The sequence below is a fragment of the Oenanthe melanoleuca genome, chromosome 2 (genome assembly GCF_029582105.1).
Source record: "Oenanthe melanoleuca isolate GR-GAL-2019-014 chromosome 2, OMel1.0, whole genome shotgun sequence".
NCBI classification, from domain to species: domain Eukaryota; kingdom Metazoa; phylum Chordata; class Aves; order Passeriformes; family Muscicapidae; genus Oenanthe; species Oenanthe melanoleuca.
The window spans coordinates 70,064,944-70,083,025 of record NC_079335.1 but is presented as its reverse complement, the minus strand read 5'-3'; the positions used below and the strand labels follow the sequence as shown (position 1 = coordinate 70,083,025).

Sequence of the window (18,082 nt, the reverse complement as noted above, 5' to 3'; positions counted from 1 at the left end):
CTGATCTCTAGGTATCTCTCATGTCCAACTCCTTTTGCTGATGCTGCTTTTCATTCCCTTGAATAACTTTCTGCTACATTTCTGGTTCCATAACTGCAGCAGTGATGCATGCTAGAAGCTACTCTAATGATTAGAGCTTTAGCCATATTTTGAGACTTGACTTTGTGAGTCACACCTCACATGGATGAGATATATTCATTGACTGAGTCACTGGTTTTCTTCCAAGAGAGGACTTTTCTTTTGTAGAGTCCTTATGATAAAGTATCAGAAGTTCTGTTTGTCCCAGAAGTATATTTATTTATTCTCTGACTATCTACCCACTCAATAGCAACAGAGAGAAGTATGTGATTTGAAGGAAGACTGTTATGTAGACATAGTTACATCAGACATTGCATTTCCGAGGCTGGATTATATTAATGAAATATTTTCCATTTTAGAATTCATTTCCATTTTAGAGTGCTATTGGAGTCCCAGTTTTGAGGAACCTTGTTTTCTTCAGAGGTCTCTGTTTTTCTCTTTAGATAGGGCAATATCTATTGTAAGACCAAGGACCATTTGCATTTCAGTGTACTATGAGTGTTCAGCTGGAATTTTTCCTGCTTGATGTATTCAGAGAACTTCTTCTTTGGTGTGGCTTATTTTTTTTTCCACTGTTCTGACATACAGAGGAAGTAACTGTTTCCTTCCAGTTGCTAATTTATCAGTCTTCATCATCTGTTCTCCCATTATGAAATAATTAGTTTGACTTTTTTCTTGCATTTATGGATTTGGAACGATCACTCAATTTTGGATTGAAAAATATGGTAATAATAAAAAAATAACTGATACAGTTTTGCACACTATAATTTTGCTCATGCTATAATTGATGCATAATTTATGACATAATAAAGCAGAATGAAAATGGTGACTTAGTTATGCCTTTCACATCATCCAAATATTTGATAAATGTTGTGAAGTAATGCTTTATTTCTCTGATGCAATTACTCCTGAGTAAACATGTGAATGTTTATATATTCCCATGCATTAAGAAGCATTTTCTCTTTTGTGTCCTCAGCTGAACACAAATATGTTAAAACTAACTCCCACTTACTTTGCTTTGTTTATTTGTGTTTGAAACTTGTCCATGCAGCTAGTGAATATTTTCCTGTAAGAAAAGGGCACGGTTTTCAGATTTAAAATATGGTCAATTTTAGAGCAAAAAAAGTCTTTGCTGTGGATAATATTTAATAAGGTCTGCACTGCCCATTTTTGTTACTTAAGACAGAGTCCTAAAAAGCTCCTAGAGCTGCATGTTGTACTTTCACCTGGAATTCCTGTGAGACCCTGGCTGTGGTAGGGCATGGGGTTTCCTTTGAAAATTTATGTCTTTAGCACTGAGGTCTGTGAAAATTATATAGAAAACTAGTCAGAAAATAAATTGGTTTTTTGAATGGTAGTTTTTCTCCTTCCTGCCCTGTGAACATAAGATATAGCAAAATATTTCTATAATCCACTTGTGCTGGTCAGTCTGGTGCAATTCCATATTGTTTAGAATTAGGGAGCCTCCAGAGTACTACCTCAGGAAAACTGAGCTTCCTGAGTCTTTGGACAGCCTGGTTATCCTCAAAATCACATCTGAAAGTTAAATTCCACATTGTCATTACAAGACATGCTCTTGGTTTTATTTTCTTGTGCTGTAAATTAGACAGTAAATCTATTGTTATTGTTGGCACATGTAGTCATGCTACTTTTCTGTCTTTGCAGTGTGGCACCGTGGACCAGGGTTTGTATGTAAATCTGACTGAGAGAAATCTTCAGGATGCACAAAAATTCTTCTTAATGCATGAGGTTGTTCAACCAGTAATTCCAATTCCTTACTTCATGGAAGACAACAGCCGATTCTCCCATGTGGTTGTGGATGTTGTGCAGGGCAAGGACATGCTTTTCCATATCATCTATCTTGCCACAGGTATGAATCTTCATTGCTGTGATAATTGCAAAAGTTTATGAGGTTTTGAGTTTTAATGTTCTGTTAGTTACTTATGAAATACATGTACAGCACCTTGAACATGTCTATCTTCTACATTTTCTGAACAGGTTAATTTAGCCATTACAATATCTTTGACATGATTACCTGTCTATCTTCTACATGTCTTTTGTATTATTTTGTGAACTCCAATTTGGGTGTCTGTTTCCTATTCTCTTTGAAGCTGTGAAGCTTGTTAATCAAAGCAAATGCTGGAAATTCTACAAACAGGACTTCCAAAGTTTCACTATCTTTTTTTCCATTTACTTAGTTCAGGGTACAAAGTTAAGGGCCCAAGACAAGATGGTTTAGGATTCTCTGATAAAGAAGTAACTTCGTAAATATCAAATACAGCTACTACTTCCAATTTTTCTGCTCAAATGTATTTTATTTTATAATATTAATTAAGCAGTTTTATACCCTGCCTCACTGTTTGCCCATTTATATGTAAGCTTAGCATGAAAAGAAAAAAAAAACTCTCTGCCTTATATAGCCTTGGTTAGAGCTATTGCCTTCTTGGTTCAAAATTTCAATCTTAAAAATAATGAGACCTGTTTTTGCAGAACAAGGATGACCCCAGCTAAGACTGAAATACTAGACTGGACTATTGTGTTTAAAGCCTCATGGTAGAAAACTTAGGATAGTTTTTAAATACTTTGGCCTATGCACATTACTAAGGAATAGGTCATCAAAGCAAAGTTTTGTTAGTGTTCAGTTTGTCTCATTGTGCTCCTTGAAAGCTGGGCAGTAACAGAAAAGCTTTTGATAAGTTAAAATTAAGCTTGGATTTGACCAGTTCTAGTCAAAACTGCCTTCTGGTTGATAAATCAGTGCATTTCGAGTGAAATGATGTCAGTACTAGGTGATGTTTGTATTGCAGAGGCCTCCTGAAATTTGTATTTCAGGCCAAACCTGAATTACAGAAATATGCACTGATTTGGTTTTATGTGAGGAAACTATCACTGCATTGTGAGATATTTACATTATGTACAGTCTTGGAAGCACCAAGAATAATGACTTTTGTCATAATTCTGATTGTCTTCAGGTTTTAGTTTCCCTTGGTGTGTCACCATCTACATTTGAGTCAGCAAGTGAGGATATAAAATTTTACACTTCATGGTTCATTAATAAGTTCTGTTCAGGGGTGATTCTGTGTTCTTTTTTGCATCTAAAAAGGGACACTGCTCCTATGCTCCTTGTGAGGAATGCTTGCCTTTCATTCTTCTCTGCGTATCTGGTTTTGATCATTCATGGAAGCATGGTACTTATCTTAGCTGGATCTTTAGTCTGAATTCAGCAGATGCTTTCCTGTGACTGGACAGTGCATGTTTCATAAGTGTGAGGAAGCATATGATAGAAACCCCATTCTATTCTTGAAGTTTTCTTGGTGTTGTCAATTCTATTTCACATGTATTTCACTGAATCACAGTGGATTTTGTTAACATTCCTTCTACCACAGTTGAGTGTAAGTGTTAAGACTTACTTTCTAAGAAATATTAGTACTAACTTATGGTAGAGTTTGAAATTACCACACATATTTATGTACAAATACCACAGGTACAGTGCACAAGCATAGTTTAAAAATCCCAAGATGTACCAAATTACACAGTGTAATTTATTCACTTGTTGAGATTGTAGGAGAAAGGTGATACTTTGCCTTCTTTGAGGTGCAGATCATAATTTTAATTTCATTATACTGTGAATTGTGCAGCATCTTATTTCTCCTGAGCCCTGCCTTTGCTTATGTAGAAACTGTGGAGTAGTTAGCATTGTTTTCATCACAAACTGAATATGGGAAAAGATTACTGAGAAAAATGCCACTAGTTCTGTAAACAACAGAAACTAAAAGGCAGTGGCCTTAACTTTGAAAATAAAGGATAATTTTGGAAACAGCCCAAGTTTAAGTCTTTTGAATTTCCCCAGTGTCCAGCTTTACTCCTAAATAAAATGTCCTCTACCCCAAGCTCCTAACACTATAGAGCCTGTGTATGTTTGGGAGAGATAAAAGACTGGACTGACAGTTACTACCAGTCTGAGAAATAATGTTGTTATATCTTACTTTATTTAATTTATTTGCATGATTAAAAGTGATGGTAAATTAAATTTGGGATTAAATTTTTACCACAATGCTCCATCTTTGAAAAGAGAGACAAAGGAATAAAAGCTGACAAGCAGAAAAGGCCCTGGGGATGCTGGTCAACAGCAAGGAAACATGAGCCAGCTGTGCCCAGGTGGCCAAGAAAGCCAAGGGCATCCTGGCTTGTATAGCAATAGTGTGGCCAGCAGGAGCAGGGTGTGATCTTCATCCTGCACTCAACCATTGGTGTGGCTGCACCTTGAAACTGTGTTCAGGCCCTCCACTACAAGAAGGACATTGAGGTGCTGGAGGGTGTCCAGCAAAGGGCAGCAGAGCTGGTGAAGGGTCTGGAGCACAAGTGTTGTGAGGAGTGGCTGGGAGCTGGGGGTTTTTAGCCTGAAGAAAAAGAGGCTTGGGGGCAACATTATCACTCTCTATAACAGCCTGAAAAGAGGGGGTAGCCAGGTCAAGGTCAGTCTCTTCTCACAAATAACAAACAATAGGACCAGAGGAAATAGCCTCCAGTTTTGCCAGAGGAGATTTAGATTGGATTTTAGGAAAAAAAATTCATTGAAACAGTATTCAGGCATTAGAACAGGCTGCTCAGGGAAGTGGAGAGTCCCTGGAGGTATTTGAAAAACATGTAGATGTGGGGAGTAAGGACTTGGTTTAGTGGTGGATTCCTCAGTGCTGGGTTAACAATCAGACCTGGTGATCTTAAAGGTCTTTTCCAAGGTAACAGTTCTATGATTCCATAGAATGGGAAGCAACTGGGGAACAACAGTCTAGAGGGCATTCGATCCCTGGGAAAGTCAAGGAGCACACCTCCTTGGAGCATGCTTCTCTGGGCACATGATGGAGAAAAAAGTGGTTTGAAGCATTCAGCAAGGGTTAAGCTCATCTGAAAATCTGATTATTTTCTGTAGTAAAACATCTGGATTTGTGAATGAGGAGAAAGTAGCACCTTAACTTTAGAGAAGACATTCAACACTGTCTCCCACAATATTCATGCATCCAAATGAGGATATAGGGTCTGTATGGGTGGGCAGCTGGATCTATAAAACCTGCTAGGATGTCAGGCTCAGGGGTGGTTTCAATGTGATGTATAGAAGTGATAAGGAGCCAAGTACTGTCCTATTCAACATTTTAAAATCAAGGACAAGGAGCACACGCTATCATGTGCAGGTGACACCTCACTAGGGTACCAGTAGTTACACTGGAGGATGTGCCACCCAAAGGACTTAGGCATGCTGAAGGGATGCCATCAGTTGGGACATCAGGGAGACAGCCAGGAGATCAAGGGAGGAGGTCGTTCCCCAGTTTTGGCCTCCCCCAGTACAAGAAGGGCATGGATAAAATGGAGCAAATTGAGTGGAGTGCCACCTTCTGTTGGAGGCTGGAGCACTGTGCCTTAGGAAGGGAAGCTGGGGGAGCTGGCCTGGTTCATCCTTGAGGAGAAAAGGCTATGTGGGGAGCAGGGTGCTGGTAGCATCCTGCTGATACCTACAGGGAGTTTACATGGAGAACAGTGACATGCTCTTCACACTGGGAATTTCAGACTGGATATAAAGAAAAACTTTCTCACTTCTAGGACAGCCAAGCAACAGGTTGTGCAGTCTCCATTCCCAGGGGTTTTTGAGACCAGACAGCAACACAGTCTGTTATAGCTAGCTGTCTTTGGAGCAGAAGGTTGGACTTGAGACCTTCTGATCTCCTTTCCAACCTAAATTATCCTGTGCTTTAGTATGTCAGTATGATGTCGAATTGGTTGGGCTAAATTGCATTTTTATTCAATGCTGTGATAATAGATGTCATTGTACTTTCTGCTGCCTAAAGGAAAGCACATTCAACTCTGCTGTAATTTCTGTCAGTAAGCAATTTGCACTTAGCAGTGTAAAACACAATGGACCCAAACCGTGCTGTGAGAGATATACACCACAACTTTTGTAGGTACAATTCATTCCAATGTTCTGCAAAAATTGTCTTTTAAAATGCACAAAGCTTCAGTGGAAAAGTAGGCATACAGACTGGATTTAATAAAAATTAATGTTCTGCTGTCTTTGTTATTCAAAGCAAAAATGCCAATTTTTGAAACAGATGGCCAATAGTTAAGAGAGAGTTCTTTCTCTCACTTACCCACACCATTGTTAGAATACAAATATTGCAGGGTAGAATAACCCTTGGAGTATAAAAGTAGAATCAAATTTCATGAAATCTTAAATAGATGTAGTATTACTTTAGGAGAGACTGGGAATAAGCAAACAAATGCATTAATCTGCTGAGTCAACAGTCTTCATTTCCTAAACCTTTGCCAAGTCATCATTCTGCTAGGAGATTCTGGTGCGCTAGGGCTTAACAGCTACTGCTTATATAAAAAATATACTTTGGAGAAACATCTTAATCTTTCACTGTACTGACTTATAACACAGAATGAAGGGATATATCAATTCCTGCACATTTTGTGCTGCTGGCTTTAGGCAAGAAGAAATCCCTGGAATGATTTTCCATGATTTAAAAAGGAAGGCCAAGGAAAGCATTCACAGATGTTCTGAACTAAAAATCATCTATAACAATGCATGAAATGTAGAGCAAGCTATAGAAACACTAAACATTCTTAAAAATCTGTAAGTTTGAAATGCTTCTTTCTTTGTTAAAAATAAATCCAATCAATATGTCATAGTTTGTTTCCCTCCCTTTTGTCCCTTCTCGCCTCTCTTCATATTTCTATTCTCCATTTTATTTATTTCCTACACTATAAGTGCCTTGGTGTCCCCTGGTTAAAAATGTTGCTGATATGTTTTTCCAAAATAGGATGCTGCAGCAAGATCAGGTAGCCCTTATTCAGAGGACTGTTTCAAAATGTATTTATTTACTCAAATAAGACAATTCGTAGATATAGTGCCCAGTTTTGGGGCATTATGAGCATACAATAAACTTCTGAGTTCAGAAAAGGTAATGCTTGCACTGTCTGGTGAAAAACTTTAAAGGATATCCTTAAAAACTGCTTGGTGAAAAAACTCCCATGTTTTTTTCTGTTCTTCGACCCCACTGAACAGAGAATGTCCCCTCTGTATCCTGAGTAGAAATGGTTTATGCCCAGTGGTAGATCTTAGCTATTAAGGATTTATAATACAGCATTGATGAAATTGGGGTATGGGTGACCTAGAAAGAAAGTATGAAACCTGAAGAAAGATTTATTGTTGGCTACCTTGCATATCTCTGTAGAGTGGATTGTTCACTGAAGTGAATCACAATTTTTATGCCATAAATCCAGTTTTTATCTGAGGCTTAAAGGTCACTGGAGGATATTACAAGAGGTTTCCAAGAAGTTCTAAAAATTGCAGATAGCAATGCAGAGAATAATGATAAAAATAATTCTGACGAAACACATACAGCAATAATAATGAACAAGTAGAGAGGTTTCATGGAAAAATCTCAAAATATATTTCTGGAAAATGCACATGGAATTTTCATACATTTGCCTTTAGAAGGGAAAAAACAGGTAGCAAATCTCCACAAATGTAACATTTTTTTTCTCATGGCGCCCTGAAACTGTAGATTATAGAGAAACTAGTCCCAACCTAATAAAGGGATTTGGGAGTTTGCTTGAAACTCAGTTTAGGAATGCCATCATAACACTTTGTATTTCTTCTGTTTGTCTTGTTAGATGGGAGTAAACTGATGCAAAGTACTCCTTGATTTGAATCCTCTGTGATTTTTATTACAGTTCTATCTTGTACAATTTTTTCTAGGAAACAGCCCAAGGTCTTAGCAAGAAAAGGTTGTGTATTGTTGCTTAAAAATCTCTGATGAAATATTGTCATTTTCCTGGCAGACTACAGCTTCTGATCAAAGTGTGCAGCTTTCACAGTTTAATATGCATGGTGTCAGAATATATGTAGTATCTGTGCACTTGCCAACCTGAAAGTTATAAGCAAAAATATGTGCTTACATATGTTTCATACATGGTGAAGAGAGCAGTGAAGCTTAAGTTGGTTGCATTTTTTCTAATTTGGTGCTTCTCCCGACTGCATTAATCTTAAAGTGTATTGAGGCTCTTGGAAGTAACGTGTAGATAATTTCTGTAGAAAGGAGATGCAGACTTTTCATCTCAGTTAAGAACCACTTTCTTTGTCTAGAAATTACAATATAAATGCAGTAATGATAAGGACCAAAGTAGTTGTAATTCAAGTCAGAAGGCAACTGTGAAAGTAATAGCTAGTCTATTTGTATATATGTATTAATTCTTTATAGCTCAAAAAGAGAAACAGCGGAATCAGAGTACAGATGGCTAATGAGGCACACAGTTGTCAACTTTTAAAAAAATTTCTCTTTTGTTGGTACAGAAAACACAATTGTTTTGTTTTTTATGCCTTTGCTTGATGAAGGTATAGTGTGCTTGTACAGAGTTGTCAAACACCCTTGCAGTGGCTTTAAAACTATTTCCCTGTAGCTTGTTACTTTCTGGTCTTATGCAGTGCCATATTAAGAAGCTTGAAGCAAGGATGCTCATCAGTTGCTTTGATTGAGAAAGCTGGTGCAAGTTGGAAGACACCAGTCCTGACTGCAACATGATGATCTTGAACACTTGTTTCAAAAGTCAGACAGTAAACCATAAAATTAATATGATTACTCTCTTTTGCTTTTGCAGTGACAACTATCTGTGATAAAGGAAAACCCTAGCTGAATTCATACTTTGTTTATATTGTTAATCTTTTCAGGAAACATTTTGCTGCAAAGTTCAAAAAAAGATGTAAAAGACTGCATGGTTTTGTCTTGAAGAGTCTAATGTTCACCCTGAGATTTATGCTAGCTTTTCTAAGAAGGCTTGCTCTATATTCTGCTATCATATTTCTGCTATTCTCCATGTAAAATATCTCTGAAAGCAAAGGAGGATAATGCAAACCTTTCTTGTCTATCTGGATAATTTAAACAAAGAAATGTTGATTTTTCCCTGCCCTATGTATTATGTCATCTGTACTGGGCAAAGTGGTTTTAAAATGGTACTAAATGAGAGTGGCTTCAACTAAAATCAGAGCTACAGGGTTATAAATGATAGTATGGGGCTCCAGAGGAATAAACCCAGCATTTAAAATGTCCAGCAGTACTGATTTCCCTTGGCTTTATCACTGTATATAGAGATAAATCATTCTGCCAGATACAGTTGGTGAGCTTTCTTAATAGATGGCTCTAACTAGAGCTGGTTAAATTATTCATTGACAGCAATTTATATGTGAGAATTGTAGCCCTTTATTTGGTTTGCAAATTACCCAGCACTTATTTGTAGTCACTTTTTGTTATTATAATCAGCCCATGAATAGGTCATGGTTTTGATTAGTTTGTTGCTGCTATTTGCTCATAGAGTTTGTTCATATTTTAGTTATCATGTTCATGAATTGCCTGCTGCAAGTAAAAAGTGTTCTGTTTTCTCGAGGGACAAATTTAAGTAGGAGAAGCCCTTTTTTTCTGTTCACAAATTATCATTATGTCTTTATAATTGCCCAGCTCTGTCAGATAAAGACTATAAATAAATGTCCAGAGAACATACGGTGTGTGCACTTCTGTGCTGCCACTGGAAATCAGAATTGCTGCAAGAAGAAGCTACTGGCTGCAGAACAGCTGGCTCTGCTTGCATGGGAGTGAGATTAATGCGTGGGCCAGGGAGGGAAACAGATTGTAAAGAGCTGGAGACAAAGTCTCAACCTTCCATTAAAAAGAAGAACAGCTCCTCTTTATCATAGTGATGCTGAGCTTTCAAATCCTGTTTGACTACTTTATAAACTTAAAATGGCCTAGTAGCCTTTCCTTCTTCCTATTTTTTTTTTTTGTTGTAACTGGAAGAGAAACTAGAAATTTCTCTTCCTGGGAGAGAAACTAGGCTTGATAATCCCTATGTTCATTTATTACTATGTAATATGAAGCTGTGAGCTGTGAGCAAGAGAGGGATTTTACATGGTGCCCAGTGTTGTCCTGCTGTCCTCAAAGCTAAGGTCAATTATGATCTACACCTACCTTCAAAACTCATTTTGCCACAATACTGTGCAGTGCCAGTCAACAGGCTTGGTCTTAATTTTGGAAACAGTGTTGGAATTAGTCTTATTTTGGGATGGAATTTGGTGTTTGTAGCAGCTGTGTGAGTACCCAGTATTCAGGACTCTTCCTGAGAGATGTGTGGTAGAAGCTTTTCCTTTGAAGGGACTTGAGTTTGTCACATGCTGCTGAAACATCATTAGAATATTCTGAAGGGTCTTTTACTTTTAAAAAAACCCCGTTTCTTTTAAGGTGGACATGCATAGGAGTGACTCAACAAACCCATGCCAACCAAAGAAGAAAGTGGAATAGTTAAACCATGGGGAGAAAGAAAAATTTGAACCTTTCATGAAACTCGGCTTTGACCCTAAAAATCCCGAAGTTGGATCACAAGTATTTTTCTGTGATACATACAAGATTTAATGTGATCTGTCAGGAAAGCAGTAATTAAATGTGATATTCTATTGAACTCCTGGTTTTGTTGATGTTTACAAGCTTCTTCATTCTGCATCATTTTTCCTGATAAACCTCATTTATCCAGAGGTTTATAACTAGGCATTTACAAGCAGTGGCACTAATAATCATTGGGATCCATTTCCCCTTGCTCTTACCTAGCTCTGGTCATAGGACATGGCAAATCTTAACAAGCCAAACAATTTTGCTATAAAGATATGTCTTATTTACTTTGTTATGTGTCTTGTAAGTCATCAAAATGTGAAGATGCTTTATTATATTATTTTCTGGTATTTGTGTGAAGAGTCCTTTAACCTGCAGGTTTTATCACAAAAGATGGATTAGGTTCCATGCATTTTATTGTAATCAGGTCACTGAGTAAGAGTCATAATATTTGGAGCAAAGAGTTACTTGTGTAGAGATTAATTCTTCTGATTTCTAGGGTTTTTTTTATTTTTCTTTCTTATCTCATCAACCTTTTAAATTTGGTTCTATGGCTACACACCTTTAGGAGGAATAGCGATGATTGCAGCCAGAATAGTGGTTACATCACTTCCCTAGGAAATACACAAAGATTTTCAGCTGACAAGCTCTGTGAGACTTGCTGGTTATTGCCAGATATCCTGGTTCCTAGAGCATTATATAAAGAATATAGTGTAATATGATTGTATTGTATGTAATGTATATTGTGGTTATGTACTATGGCTATGGCACCTTTAATATAGTAGGGAAAGTAATGAGATTAACAAATTCTGGTGAGAGGTTCTGAGATTCTTTTCTCTAATTCATTGTTTCTTGTCCATTTAACTTCTTATTTACTATGATTAGAAAAAAAAAATCAGCATCATCCTTTCCTTCTGTATTTCTCAGCAAAATCTGTGTTTTACTCTGAAATTGTAAGTTCCATATGGATGTATGTACTGGATTTAGCTCATCTAGGGGCCTGTGCATCTGAGGCACAGGGGCATGTGCTATGCAAGGTACAAATGAGTTTGAGTAGAGGATAGTTCCTGAAACTTTCTCTTCAGTGAAGTTGGTGATGCCTCTGGATCCATACAGTACTCAGATGTCTTTCTGACACTTCCAATGGAAGTAACCTCATACGACTTGGTTAAGAAATCAGACAAGGTATTTTCTGACAAACAGTTTTCTCCACTTGTGCATCTAAATGCTTCTTTGATCTGGGCACTGAAAACTTTATTCACTGGGAAAGCACTATCATATTCATAGCATGTCTTGGGTCCTACAAGGTATTTATTGTTTTGGTGGTACAAAGTAAGACAATAAAAAATAACAGGAATGGTAAGCACTCCCTGTCCGGTCAGATCTAATCAGTGTTTATATATCTCAACTTTGGAAGACTGGCAGGGATCCAGTGCCTCTATTGGATAGTAATTTTTTCCTTTGTGCACAGTGTGGCATTCTTCACTGCTGCTCTGTGCCAGATATCCACAAACCACTTCATCTTTTGATTAATATCTACTTTTATTACCTACTCTACTAATTTAGTTAGAGGTTGCACAACTCTTCAGAGGTGCTCATCTCCATGATCTGAGAAGCCCAGTCCTAGATATTGATTAAACATTTTAGAAGATCTCTTCAAAATTGAAATACTTTTTCTTCCTGAGGAGTTTATGGGAAATTGATATAGACTTTGTTGTTTGTTTCATAGTCAATTGCAGCAACCAGTCCCCAGTAACAACCTTAAAGTTTTATTTCTTTCTCTTTTTAGAATTCAGGATATTGAAATTGCGCCTCTCTTGACAAATGTAATGTTTCCCATTTAGAACCATAAGAATTCTTGTGTCTTCTTTGCCTCAGGGCTTCAGGTTTTGTGTGTGTATGTGTCATTTTTAGTGCAGTAAATGCTGAATATTGCAAAAAGAAAAACAAAACCAAAACAAAACACCAATTTAAAACATCACTACCTAGTGAGTACTACCTTAAGTCCAGCCCTAAGCAGCCCTGCCATAGTCATTTCTTCTGATAGGGTTGGTTTAAAAGGAGAATTCATATCCAACACACCAAACCAATTGAGACTTCTGAAAACATCTGATGGGAACTTTGGTACTGATAGACTCAGAGCACATACTCAGAGGTCAGTGTGCATATTGGCAGCATCTGTTTGATACAAATGTAGTAATAAATGTGCAATCAACACTGATAAATATGTACAATTTGTCTGTAGGTTTGGTGCCCCAAAATGGTCTTGGTATTCTATGTAATGTTGAGTCTGACAATTTTGAAATCCATTCCTTTTCTAAGCTGGAAGAATGTTTGTTTTTATATGCCAAGTTATTTTAGTGTGATGCAGGACGAAAAAAATGTTTAACTGGCCTTCTTTGAGGATGCTGATATCATTTTTCCTGATTGTATTTATTTTTATTACTGAGTACTTTTGTAGACAGAACTTGGGTAATTTAAATAAGAATTCAAAATGAGAATATTGAATGATTGCTTGATGTAGTTACAAATCATGCCTTGATCAACATAGCCTACTTGACATTTGCTGACACCTCCCCAAGGAAAAAAAAGAGTGTGAGGTGTTAGAGCCAAGCTTGAAATTCTTGTCCATATCTCTTTGCCAAGCCCTGAGAAACAGCTTTTGTTTCCCCATCCAATCCTCATCTGAAGATTTTAAGCTGTAGTTTTAACCATACCCTCTCTGTTAAATAGCATTTCTTGAACCAATGTCAGTAACTTAAATATTGCTATTCACATTTTAATATAACTTCCTGAAGGGGTTAGAAGTGGTGAAACCAGAAAACCAGAAAACTGGATACATTACTTGGGGATTATTCTCTGCAATAGACGCAAGAGACAAGGGTCAGTCTGCTGATGGCAGCAACATTTGTGGGGGAATGTAGAGCTGAGGTTTAATTCCCCGTGATTTTCAGAGTTTAAAACCATTTCTTGCACCTCCTTATTGAATGGTTGATCCAGGAGAGAAGAGGCTGCTGTGGATGGGGAGGAGCTCTTCCCAAATCCCCTCACTGGCACTGTTTTAATGTGCATGCAGAGCACACAATTCATGTGACCATGCAGCTGTCAAACCAAGTAGATGGAGAATTCTAGAGAAATTATGCCTTGTTCCCTGCTCCAAGGACTATTAAAATATTTTTCCAATGTCTTTTTAATTAAGCTTCAACTTCTCAAAAAATCCCTAAGGACATGAAAGACACCCCTTCCTTGCAGGGCATTAAAAAAATTCATGATTTTTCTTGGCTGCAACTGAGACTTTTCTGTCTTTGGTCCAACTGTCTCCTAAACAGGGAGAACAAAATAGCTGCCTGTCACTGGTTTTGAATCAAGTCAGTGGCCAAGCAAACAGCATAACAAAAGAATTTTCAGTAGAGAAATGTACCTGTTAAAGTATTTGTGATTAGATGTTGTTATGGTTAAATGAAACAGTTTTACAAAGAGTTTCAAATTTTAATTTTTTTCACTTTAGGTGATAATACTGTCCAGAATACTGTTCTTTCATAGTTTCACATGTGAAATCTAGAGAAAAAATGTTGGCACTTGAATCCAGATTTCACAAGTCTCCAATTTGTTCAATAAAAAAAAAATCTTTATAATATATTATTCTTTATTTATTCTTTAATAAAACTATTATAATTGAAAAAAATTAGGGGAGATTGAAAATAAAAGATTGATGAAAGATACCCCTTTAAAAAGTCTTAAAATAGATAATGATTTATCTCAGCAAGTTAAAGGAATGTATGACAGAATGAGATATTAATAAATGTTTTCTTATCAACTATAATCTGTTAAGAAACTGCAGATCTATCACTGGCTTATAGATATTCTACAGACACTTCTAAGTGAAGTGCATGAACTGTTATGGGTAGATCAATCTTCAACTTAGACAAAATGTTATTAATTTCTATCTCAGCTCTAAGGCACATCTTTGGCAAGCTGAAAAATCTCTGTAAGATTGAAAATAGAAGTAGCAGATAGAGGTGGACTAGTAAGCATGATTCATTAAAAATATATATATTTTGAGATTGTTGAAATTACTTCTTTTTGGTCAGGCAAGAAAAAACATCTGGTTTAGATCTAGGAAAGATAAAACTTTGCCACTAGAGTATATGAGAGTCAGAATAATAATCTGAGATAGTTTAATTTTCATTGTGAAAGAAACAGACATAACTGATGTGGTGGCTAAGACACATAAATGAGCATGTAATTGTTACTTAGTATAGGTTTTTCTTGATCTTTTCCAGAAGACTGAGGAGTTAGAAGCTCCAGTTTGAGAAGTTGGAAGCTTCGACTTTATAGAAATAGTCTTCCACAAAAAGGCACATTGCTTGGTTTACCTGTCAGTTGCTTTGCATCTTAGTCTAAAGTAGATCTGAATTTCCATTTAGAGCTTGAATTCTCTGTTCAAAAGATTTTTGAATGAGTCTGACTAGAGCTGGATTTAAATTCCAATTTGAAGCATGAAATAGCTGTCAAGGAATGGTACACAAATTGCCCTTTTTCCTAAACTTTTTTGATTCATCAGAAATCCTACTAGTGGAAATGTTATTTGTACCAATTTGTAATCTGTTTTATTTAATGGAGAGGTGCATATTTTCTGTGCTAAAGGCAGATATTTAACTCTTTGCATGGTAGCTGCTGGGAGAAAGCTTTGCTAATTCAACTGAAAAGTGACTATATCCTTGATGTTTTTGAGACACTATAACATATGGGAATTAAATCTACAGGGGAGAGAAGTATTTTTAAAAATGTTGCATGTTTACAAATTTTTCCTCTGGAAAACAGTAAAGAAAGGATTTTTTGGTGATTCTCCTTATTTCCATTGATAGATACATCCCAAAATTGTTCTGTTTTAAAATGGAAACAATTTTTTTAGAATTTTATTTTTATTCTTTTTTAGAGAGGAAAATTGTTCTGCAGTCATTATTGGGCTGCATATGTTATTAATTTGTATATTCTTTCTGTCCTCCCAGACACATGGCTTTGAAGAAAGGTCCTCATTTTTTAATGACTAGTACCTAGATCAACACTTTTTTATTTAAAAGGTTCTTTAAATCATTAGCTCAAATTTCTGTGTAGAATGGATAGCCTGTAAATATTCCCTTCATAAAATAAATATATATTAAATTTTGGCATACAACCATGAGAAATATTTCTAGTTGAAGAGGTACTACAGAATTTCTCTCAGAATACCCAGTGGGGCATTAGGAAGCTTGCTAATTATTTTAGAAGGTATGCAAATAGTTTTTGGTTAAAATTGCTCCTTTCAGATTCTTAGTAGTGAATAAATGAGTTAAATTCTCTCCCCTGCATAGAAGTCTGGGGATGTGTAATAGACCATCAGACTTTGTTTGTTGACAAGCATTATTAAAAATGTATCTCATTTCAGTGTTGATTTAAAATAATTTCCAATACTATAAGGAAGAACATCAATATTTACTTCAAATATAATAGGTAAGAGGGAATATGATGGAGTCGGTGCCAAAGATAAAGAGCATAAATCTAAAATATTATGTGTGCTTGCTTTTTATAGACTATCTTTCAAAACTGCAGTTGTTGCATCCAAGAATTGAAAAACAAAACTGCACTAGATTGCATAAATACTCAGGGTCTTACCCAGATAAGTAATTTAATATAGTTTTTCTGTGTTTTCCTTCTACTGCTTCCAAAGCTCTCTACCGAGAAAGAGCCAAACCATTCCCATTTCCTAAGTTAAGCAGCTATTTGGTGATTGAAACTTTTAATACACTAAGCACTATGTGGTATAGCTGTTTGTATATAATTTAAAATTAGTTTTTTATTAAATACATTAAATTATGCATGTACTTTTTAACGCTTCTTTTTATCTTTTCTAATTGCTATGACACTGGACAACTGAATGCCCCATTTTAAGATTGCTATATATTGCATATAGTTGGACACAAAGCAGGAAATTTTATTTCATTAGTAGTTGCTTTTTCTTAAATTTAAAGTCTTAACTTCCCTGTTAATTTTTGCTAATTTCTCTGTCTAATAATATACCAGCAGAGCAGCAATGACCATGGACTTTCCTAAAGGCTTTTAAGCTCTAAAATTCAATGCTGTTATAGGCTCAAAGATCTTTAGATTATTGTTGCTCTCTAGGAAAAGCAGTTCTACGTACACAACCTCTGAAATGCAAAGTCCTTTGATACTGAGCATGGGAAAAGAATAATTTGGTTTAAATTTTGGAATGATAAAAAACTGACATACCCTATTTTTATTCCTGTAACACATCTAGAACAGACGTTTTTATGCCTGGTTTTTACTTCACACAGGAACAAAAACTCCAAGACCAAAAATATTCATGATTTTGTACTAAGGTCCCACATGAACAAACTGCAAGATTTTTCAAGTCCCAGAATGTAGGTTTTGGTTTGTTTTTTTTTTTATTGCTTCAGTTAATTTAATTTACTGAAGTTTAATTAGATGTCAATGAGCAATGATTTATGAGTTTTCCAGGTCACTTGCATACTATTTTTTTTCTTCAAGTATCCTACAATGGAGTAAGGAAAACTAAGAGACTTGAATAATAGAAAGCTTAAGCTTTTCTGTTTCCTGCAAGTGATGGTACAGAGGTATATTTTGATTAGCCATTTTGGTGTTTAAAAATAAATCTCCATATCAACAGGGCAGAACAATTTGCAATATTTCTTGGGGAAATGCAACAAAATTATTTTTTCTATTTCCATCTACAGGATTTCATAGAAGGTTTTGTTATACAGTTACATAATTGCCTTTTTGATTTAATAAATGCACTTTATATCTCTATTTCTCTTAATATCCACCCTTGTCTTGTTATCACTATGATGATAATGACCTGTAATAGTAAGAAAATCACAATGGTTTATTGTTTAAATCCTTCATAAGCTTATCACATTTCATTCTCTGTTAAGCCCACAAAGCAGAACATTCAGATTTTTAACCTCCACTTTTGTCGCATACTTGTAGAAAAATCACATCTATATATTTTCTTACACCGTGAAAATATATTAAAAGTAGAGAAAAAGAACAAAATAACTATCATGCTAGTCAGATTGTTCAAACAGTGGTTTAGTTTCAATAGAGAGACAAACATGTAAAACAGCTCTGAAAATAAGAAGAGAAATTAATATATATTAATTTAAAATTAAAAATAATATATTTTACTAATATATTAATGGTAAAAGGAATGGTAAGACCCTTTGTTCCTCGTTGGATGAGGGAGGGAACATAGTAACTGTGGATGAGAAGGTGGAAGTGCTCAACACCTTCTTTGCCTCAGTCTTTAGTGGGAAGATGGCTTGTCCTCAGGACTGCTGTCCTCCTGGGATGGTAGATGGTGTCAGGAGCAGAATGATTCCCTCCTATCCAGGAGGAGGCAGTCAGAGAACAGCTGAGCCCCTTGGATGTTCATAAATCTGTGGGCCCAGATGGGATCCATCCCAGGGTATTGAGGGAGCTCATCCCAGGCAGATGAGCTTGCAAAGCTGCTCTCCATCATTTACCAACAGTCCTGGCTCACTGGGGAGGTTCCA

The 18,082-nt window shown here is 36.2% G+C and overlaps 1 protein-coding gene across 7 annotated transcripts in view; it reads left to right on the top strand.

Annotated features, from left to right (window-relative positions):
• The window catches only part of SEMA5A (semaphorin 5A), a 356,553-nt gene that overhangs the window by 238,205 nt on the left and 100,266 nt on the right, over positions 1-18,082 (top strand). For all 7 annotated transcript variants that reach the window (XM_056483463.1, XM_056483464.1, XM_056483466.1 and 4 more), the window contains one exon: positions 1,744-1,948. In XM_056483463.1, coding sequence (XP_056339438.1) covers positions 1,744-1,948 — 205 coding nt within the window. The remainder of the gene's footprint in view (positions 1-1,743; positions 1,949-18,082) is intronic.